This window comes from Nicotiana attenuata, unplaced genomic scaffold (assembly GCF_001879085.1).
Source record: "Nicotiana attenuata strain UT unplaced genomic scaffold, NIATTr2, whole genome shotgun sequence".
NCBI classification, from domain to species: Eukaryota; Viridiplantae; Streptophyta; class Magnoliopsida; order Solanales; family Solanaceae; genus Nicotiana; species Nicotiana attenuata.
The window spans coordinates 90,052-98,811 of record NW_017671957.1 but is presented as its reverse complement, the minus strand read 5'-3'; the positions used below and the strand labels follow the sequence as shown (position 1 = coordinate 98,811).

At 35.1% G+C, this 8,760-nt stretch overlaps 1 protein-coding gene across 1 annotated transcript; it reads right to left on the bottom strand.

Moving 5' to 3' along the window:
• Positions 1–1,465: 1,465 nt before the first annotated feature.
• LOC109211050 (red chlorophyll catabolite reductase, chloroplastic) lies at positions 1,466–5,175 on the bottom strand. The gene is made up of 2 exons (XM_019374551.1): positions 4,747–5,175; positions 1,466–2,517 (listed from the first exon to the last, which is right to left on the bottom strand). Exons 1-2 carry the CDS (start codon positions 5,089–5,091, stop codon positions 1,906–1,908), a joined length of 957 nt encoding a protein of 318 aa, XP_019230096.1. The 5' UTR covers positions 5,092–5,175; the 3' UTR covers positions 1,466–1,905.
• Between the last annotated feature and the right edge of the window lie 3,585 nt (positions 5,176–8,760).

Below are 8,760 nucleotides of genomic sequence, written 5' to 3'. Positions count from 1 at the left end.
TAAAATCCCTAATTTCTACCCAAAAATCCCCAATTCCACCATGAAAATCCTAGATTCTAGGTTGAAATCTTGTTATAAGAAGTGAAAGATTGAAATAAAAGAGTTAAGAATCATTTACCTATGATTTGGGGAAGAACTAGCCTTTGAAAAATCGCCTCTTGAAGTTTAGGTTTTGAAAATTTGGGAAATGAATCAAAAATTTCGTCTAAGTCTCTTTTACACAGCTGCAGATGTCGCATTTGCGACCTGAGCTTCGCAATTGCGAAGCTCGCAAATGTGAAGAACCATCACAAATGCAAAGTCCTCCACACCTCTGCTGCCTTCGCAAATGCGAAGGTAAGATCACAATTGTGAACATGATCCTCCGCAAATGCGACAAAATGATCGCATTTGCGATCACTGCGCTTCCCAATGTTACTTCGCAAATGCGCAGAAATCTTCGCAATTGCGAAGACTGCATGGCCCAGCTTCTTATCGCGATTGCGATGGAAGACTCGCAAATGCGGAACCTGAAGGTTTCGCAATTGCGATGCCTGATCTCGCAATTGCGAGATCAGTGGCCTGCAACAGGTTCAGTCATACCAGCAAATTTTTCTAAGTTCCAAAACACTTCGTAGCCTATCCAAAACTCATCCGAGCCCTCGGGGCTCCAAACTAAACATCCACACAAGTCTTAAAACATACAAACTTGCTCGTGGACCAAATCGCCAAAATAACATCTAAAACTACGGATTTAACACCAAAACACATGAAATTCTTATGAACACTTGAAGTTCCTCTTTTCTCAACCGGATGCCCGAATCACGTCAAATAAACTCCGTTTTTCACCAAATTTCACAGACATGACTTAAATATTACTTAAACCTGTACCGGGCTCCGGAACCGAAATACGGGCCCTATACCAACGAGATCAAACATTAATCAATTTCTTTAAATCCTTAGATTTTCAGTTTAATAATTTTTAACAAAAATTCATTACTCGGGCTAGGGACCTCCGAATCCGATTCCGGACATATGTCCAGGTCCCATATTTTACTACGGACCCACCGAGACCGTCAAAATACGGGTCCGGGTCCGTTTACTCAAAATGTTGACCGAATTCAACTAAAATCAACTTTTTAGGCCAAAAATTATTATTTCATTAGTTTTTCACATAAACGCTTTCCGGAAACGCGCCCCCACTGTGCACACAAACCGAGGGGGAATAAAATGAGATTTTGAAGGCCTCGGAACACCGAATTAGGTTCTAAAACACAAGATGACCATCCGGGTCATCACAGTTTCTCATTAAAGGTAAAATGAGTAAAATAAAGAGTTTAAAGTTGAATTATTTCCAAATTTAGAAATGTGTCATTTATTTTGGAACAGACTAAAAAGGAAAGTACTTCATCTAATTTGAAACGGAGTTAGTACTACATTTGCAAAAAACAAATGTCTCATATGTCATTTCCATGAAGTGAGTTGGTTAAAAATGAAGCAGGTTTCACCCCGATATTGACAGAGCTATAGATACAAAAGCATGAGAATTAATCAGCTAAGAGTCAAACAGAGGAAGACGACTTACTGTAATTACACTCAATTGCATTCAATTAATGCATTACAGTTTGAACTATTAAAAAGAATAATACAATTATCACGTTCAGATATTCTTAATCAACAGCTGCAGAAGTAAGAGATTCAACCGTTGTAGATATCCCCAAGTACTCTTCCCATCTGTCTAAACCTTAGTGGACAGAATTTAACGTTAACTGTGCTGATGGGAGGTAACAAGCACCCAGTAGAGTAGTAGTCTAGCTAGAGGAAGTGCCATAGTAAGCCAGCCCAGTATTATAAGTTGAAGAATTAACAAGATTACATACAATAGTCACCTTTCTGTATTAATCAACAGCCGCAAAAGTAAGAGATTCAAGCGTTGTAGACTTCCCTTAGTACTCCTAAAACCTTGTTTGCTACTTCTTGACCAAAAAGTCTAGGGAAGCTTGATTCAAGATCTATCTCAATTGTCTTATTCTTAAATATTTTATCCCTCTTTGCCAAAGCTGTACTTTCATCCTCTGTCAATTTTCTCTCAGGACAAGCACACAGATCCAACCATGTCTCCAACATTACCTTAGCAACAGGACTTATGTGATCCTGAATAATCTCATCAATGCGAATTGCCTGAGAAGCTTCAGTTTCTATGGAAACCAAGATAGCTGACGGAGAGACAACAGCTCGGATATATAGAGATGAAGAGAAGTAAGGCTTCACCTCAGGTAGCTTCTCGAGAAGTTGTCTCTGTTTGTCTAATTGTGTTTCCTCGTAAAAGGTTTTAAGGTAATCAGGATGTTGGACAAGGTCCTTTCGTGGAGGTAGATCAAGAATGAGGATGAGAGATGTTGGACTGCTGCGGATGACTTCGATTAAGAAGTTTGGTGCATCAGTTGAAGGTCTCAAATAGGCGGAGAGGCTTGTAATGTTCAAGGCTCCACCTGTGGGCAAGTTGCAATGAACCCAACTACCGAGTATGAAATCAACCTGTCACACATTAGAAAGGCAAAATGTTAACTTTGCATGTATTCCTGATGCTAGCAAAAAGCGATAAGATTCATGGAGCTTGAAGCGAAAAGCAAGAAGCGAATCGCACAGTTTAAGAAATTCCAAACGTATATGAATTTAATGCTTTAAGAATCACCATGCAATTAGAATAACTAATTTCATCATCTCATATACAATAAGGCCGATATTAATCCAACTTGTCAAAGTTGAGATTCCCAAGAACCTATTGTTTCTTGTTTGTATCATTTTGGATTCACTTATTTTAACCGCACACTCCTCTGAAGCGCATTGCTCGACTGAAGCAATAAACCCTCGCTTCGAATCGCTTCAAGCGACGAAGCAATAGCTTTTAATAAACACATCAAGCGCTGAAGCGATAGCTTTTAATAAACATCAGATGCTAGAATGACAAGAACTGCTTTATTATGTAAAAGCTGAAATCATTTACTGTGTGTTCCCAAAAGTATCTTATATTAAACACGTGTTAGAAACAGACTATCAAATCACAAAGAGAATCAAGACCTAACGAAGAACTGTCGAGCAGTCAATGAAACTATTGATTAAGCTGATAAATGGCGGAACAAGAACTTATGAGTAGACACCAGATCAAAATTAGGAATGAATAAGGAAAATCAGATGGTGCCCAAATTTACTTCCTTAAGCCTTAAGTGGAACTAACTTAATGCTCCTTAAGACTTCCTGTTTACATTCTCCACCTTGCTCTTGCAGTCCTCATGTATACTTCAATAAGAATATGTCGAGTAAAAGCAACTCTACACCAGAACTGAAGACTACAAACTATGCACATGGATAATTCTAAAAACAAGTCCAACCGGGATAGTGTCCATACCAAGTATAACCATATTGATTATATCGCTTTTGAATAATAATAACCCATTGAAGTATAAATTGTAGAGTTAGAAGGATCTTTTTTCATCTCCGCACACAGGGGCATGTCCAATACAAATTGAACCTTAAACTGTTCCTTTTACTGGTAAGCAGAAAATTGCTTGAATTCACCTTATCACAGAGGAACGCCGCAAAATTACGAATTTGATAAACACCTTATGTAACTTTTAGAGGAATAACCAATCCCAGGTTCTAATGGAGACAAAATCTCTACTTATGTTCAATATGATCCTCGTATATAGACAAAGGCGCGGCGATAACAAAACTACATTTGCTCTTCATAAACTTGCACTTGGCTTTTGAATTTGTGTTCTTACTCCTAAACAACTGAAATTAAATTAGCATAATGAATAAGAAAGCTCACACTTATATAAGCACAATTTGGCATGGTTTTTAAATCCTCTGAATTAAGCCAAACCAACTAAAGATAGATGATTAGAGTTCTATACTTATACAAGAACGAGATTTATCAATCATTATCGTAATAAATCACAAAGGAAAATGTAATGCAGCAAAAAGGTCCAGAAGATTTTCTTTTTTATTTGTTATCTTCGCCATGTAAATTTAACAGCGAAAGAGAGGATTTGTTCTCACATAGGAGCCGTGCTACATTCTATTGGAGGCAACATCATGATCAAGGAAATGGTGAGAAGAACAATTTATTTAATTAAGTCTCAATCACCCTCCAAAAAGAAAAGTCAATTTTGCTTATTGTCCTTCCAAGATATCCTCAACAAGATTTATAAGTATAGATTATCTATACTAAATCCACACTTAGTCTTTACAAAAGGAATAGTGAATGTAATATTCCATCTCTTCCATTGTACATGGCATTCTTTCATTTCTGTTTAAAAATAAATGCCACTTTTCTATTGAAAATTCTTTGAGTTTAAATTATTCATTTGATCCTTAATGATATGCTTTTATAGCCATAAAAAAAGTTACCGGCCGAACCCGCAACCAAAAGGCTAGCTCCGCCCCTGTAAGTTAGAGTGTGGGTTACGGGTTCGGCCGAACACAGAAGCTTTGAGTCAAACCATGTATTTGTGTTAAGAAATCCATCAAATTACTAATTTAGACTACAGTGACTTAAAACGCTAGAATCCTGAAACCGTAAGCTTCAAATTCTGGCTCTGCCTATGTCATGGCATGTCTAAAAACACAAATTGTAAGTTATTTTATCTTAAACTCTGTACTCAGCCAAACACCGCAAGATAGAGTAGTATTCTCACATGTTTCTCAAAAGACATTAGCTTAACGACAACAATTTATAGGTAATGGAGGCTAATTGAGGGGTACCTGGGAAGAGGAGTGGCCAGATCTGACATAGAGAGAAGCATGAGCAGTAGCAGTCGAATTCTCAAAGTACTGCACATTACAAGGCAGAGTACAAGGAAGAAGAGATGTTCCAAGCCGATTCTCCACAGTCGATACAAGTTCCACCATTAACTCCCTATGTGGGACAGAGACGTAAGGAAATTCCTTGAATTTCGACTTGTTTTCGTTCTGCTGTTCCATGTATTTTGAGGATGAACAAGATAAACGACGTTTTCTGAGGAAAACAGAGCGAGAAGAAGAAGGGAGTGACGGTTGTGCGAGAATTTGTGAAGTGAATAATTGGACAGAGCATAGAGAAATCGCCATAGCAAAACTGCCATATTGTCACTGCTTTTTCTTTTCTTCGAAAACAAAACTGACGTGTGGGACTTTTGTCCTGTCGCAAGTCCCATCCACTTGCACCTTGACCTGATTATCTATTGTTACTTTAAATATATTTTTATTCGGTCCATTTTAATTAATTTTTTTAGTTTTTTGTTATCGTTCATGATATTTAATTTTTTTCAGATACCAAAGAGAAATTAACTTTTATTTTTTTTTCAAAGTTGGATTTGGAATAAAGAGCCAATAAATATTTATTATATTTTTAATGAACAAATTAAGATTAATATAGTCATTTTTATTGTTAATTAATCCTAAAGCTGAATTTCTTAATATGTATGAAAATGGTCAAAAAATCAATTAAATTGGATCGTAGGGAGTAATATTTATTTTAATCTTTACTTAAATTTTATTGTATCGTATCGTTAAATTCTACGTTACGTAACGAAGAAAAATGCGACTCTATGAAACGACTGATTTGATGTAATCGCGTTATTCCCTTATTTTTTTCTCTCATCTTGCCCCTCCTTATTATTAAATAATCTTATTTTATCTTTTACTCTACCTTTTTATATAATAGTTCTATCTCGTACCTTATTTTTTCTTTAGAATATTGCAAGTTTATTATTCATATTGTTGGTGCATGACATCATGAAAAGATGGCAAATAATACAATCTACCCAAATGTTGTATACATCACAATAATATAGTGCAATACAATATAATATTATACAATACTTAATAAACGATACATAACAACCATCCACACAAGCCGTTAGGAATTAGTAATTGCACTCGCAAGATATTTATTGGAGATTTTGTTAAATTATTTAAATTAAGATTGATAATAATATCTGCATGTTGAAAGAGTGTGGTATGAAATAATGAAAAGTAAAATCAATATTAATACCAAATATATGCGTGTAAAACCATGTTTTATATATGCTTGTATATACGTTTGTCATTTCATTAAGTTAATAACAATATATCTTTTCCCCTAGTTTATAAGTTTTAAAACTAAATTATTTGTTTGATATAAGCACTGAGTATGAATATTTATTTTCCTGTTAGTTACTTGCTCTGTCCCATTTTGATCGCCGCTTTAACTCAAAGAAATTATTCCAAAATAATTGTTACTTTAGGATTTCAAGATTAAATTTGTTCATTATTTTTAATAATACCCTTAATATTGAAGAAGTAATAGTTTTTTTAATACTAGTTCAATTCTCAAAAAATATTTAATAGGGATAACAAAATAAACTATATCTTTTATTTATTATTTTTTTAATAAATACGAAAAGAGCTAAAGAAGTTAAAATAAAACACATAAAGTAACAAGTACGGTGCAGTGATTAATGTCAGAAAGAAACATTGATTGTTGCTTTAATGTAACGTGAAACATAAAAGGCAATCAAGATAGTAGGTTCCGTTTTACAGTCTTCAAATATTTTGACTTTTAGGAATGATTATAAATGGAAATTATAAAACTTTATTACATTAGAAAGATTGTAATATGACAAAACACATATTGAATTCTGATAGTACTCTTTCTATTTATACGGAGTGACAATTAAATATCCAGCCTTTGTTTGCTTAATAGCATTCTTTACACGTTTATCACTTGGCTACCGCACAAGCTTGTATCTATTTGTCAAATAAATATAAATTCACGATCCAAATTAGTCAATATTTTCCAAATTTTCTATAGTGATTTTTGAAATATTTTGCAGGAGAAGAATATTTAGCTAATTCAGAAATTGGATCACTTGAAGTAATTGCTTTTAATCAATGATATTTCGGTTAAGGGTCTGATTTGCCCCTCTACTATCATAAATGGGCCTTATTTATCCTTCGTTTAAGTTTTCTATCAAAAATATCCTTACCGTTATAGATTAGGTGCATATTTATCCCTTACACGTTAAAAACACCCTCCTAGCTTTTAAAATCCACGTGGCATCCCCTTATTGGACTAACTGACCTGCTCTATTTTTTTAATTCAAACCCGCCCGATCCAACAGAACTACACCCATACGTTAAAAAAAATCAATCTGACCATCTCCTTCACTCACTATCTGCCAAAGATTTCAAAACTTCATCATGCTCATCATAGCTTTCTGCAAATTGATCGGTCAACGATCTTAGACACAACAAGCCATCCTGGAGTGATTGAATCCGATGCTTTAAGTCGATAATCAAATCGATCTTAGAACATAACAACTCCCCCAATTTTCCCAAGAAACAATCGAGAAATCCTAATCTATTTGTCTTGGGGAAGCTATAACATGAAGAATCTGGAACTTTGAAACAAAACATTTTGACCTCTGCTTCAACAAGCCTAAGCAATTTTTCTTGAGCATGCTTCATGAGGTCTTGGAGTTCTTGATGCATATCGCGATGCTGTATAATATCTGCAAGGATAGAGCCCAAGTACAGTAGTTTTTCTTTGACTACTGGGACCTGATTCTTCAGATAAGAGATTGAATAATCATCAGAGTTCAGCACCCTGTCCTGGTGGTGTAATAAGAAAATAATGTCTTCCCCATTAGACACGTTCCATAAGGGGATGCATCCAGAAGTTGAAACCATACTTTTCTGACCTCTACCTTGACAGACTCAAATACTCAATCTCTTGTGGAAAATCGAATAATGAAAGCATCATTTTTTCAGTGCTACCTCCATCCATTAAACCTTCATAACAAAAATCACTGACTTGTACTAACTTGTTCGTAGTCCCTTCAGCATGCCTTAAGAGATGTTAAGCTCTTTGCGTCGCATGAGAAGATCCATGAGGAAAGCTTTAAGGAAAATAAGATCCTCATGAGCACTTTCAATCAGATCCAGAATTTGACCTTCCAAAGTAGCTTTGTGCTTTAGTAGATCCATCAAGATTCTTTGAGACTCGATAAGCTTGATCGCTCATCCGTTGCTGGGATCGGGCGGGTTTAATTAAAAAAAATGGGGCGGATCAATTGGTCCAATAAGGGGATGCCACGTGGATTTTAAAAGTTGGGAGGGTGGTTTTAACGTGTAAGGGATAAATATGCACCTAATCTATAACAGTAGGGATATTATTAATAGAAAACTTAAACGAAGGATAAATAAGGCCCATTTATGATAGTAGAGGGACAAATCAGACCCTTAACCGATGATATTTCGTTCGAGTTGCAAAGTTGAGCGTTGTGTTCTCTTCTTCTTCTTTCATCTCTCCACCTAGGGGAGTACAAAGGAAACCGACAAACCGCACCAACTCGATAATCCGAGTCAAACCGAGAAAAAGAATTCGACTATGGTTTGGTTTGATTTGGTTTGGTGTTGGAAAAAAAAAACCCGACCATAAGTGGTTTGGTTTGGTTTTAACTAAAGAAAGTCAAACCGAAACCGAAACCAAACCAACCCGACATTACATATATATAAATTTTAGATATATTTAATATATAAATATACTTATTGTAATGTAATTTAGAACTTTTGAATGTTACAATAAGTTTTATAGCCATTAATATTAGTAAATTAAATAATGCTAACAAAAGACCAAACCAAAATCAAATCTATACTAATGCTAGCAAAAGACATTCAATTCAACACTACGAACCACAATGTATTGAATATCTATTTTTTGCAATAATTTAGATAAAAATGCATAACCTATTTTTA

Excerpts from the sequence above, each read along its gene's own strand:
- LOC109211050 (XM_019374551.1), bottom strand. The coding sequence starts at position 5,091 with ATGGCGATTTCTCTATGCTCTGTCCAATTATTCACTTCACAAATTCTC. Across the intron at positions 2,518-4,746 it reads CTGGCCACTCCTCTTCCCAG|GTTGATTTCATACTCGGTAG; the intron begins GTACCCCTCAAT and ends AATGTGTGACAG.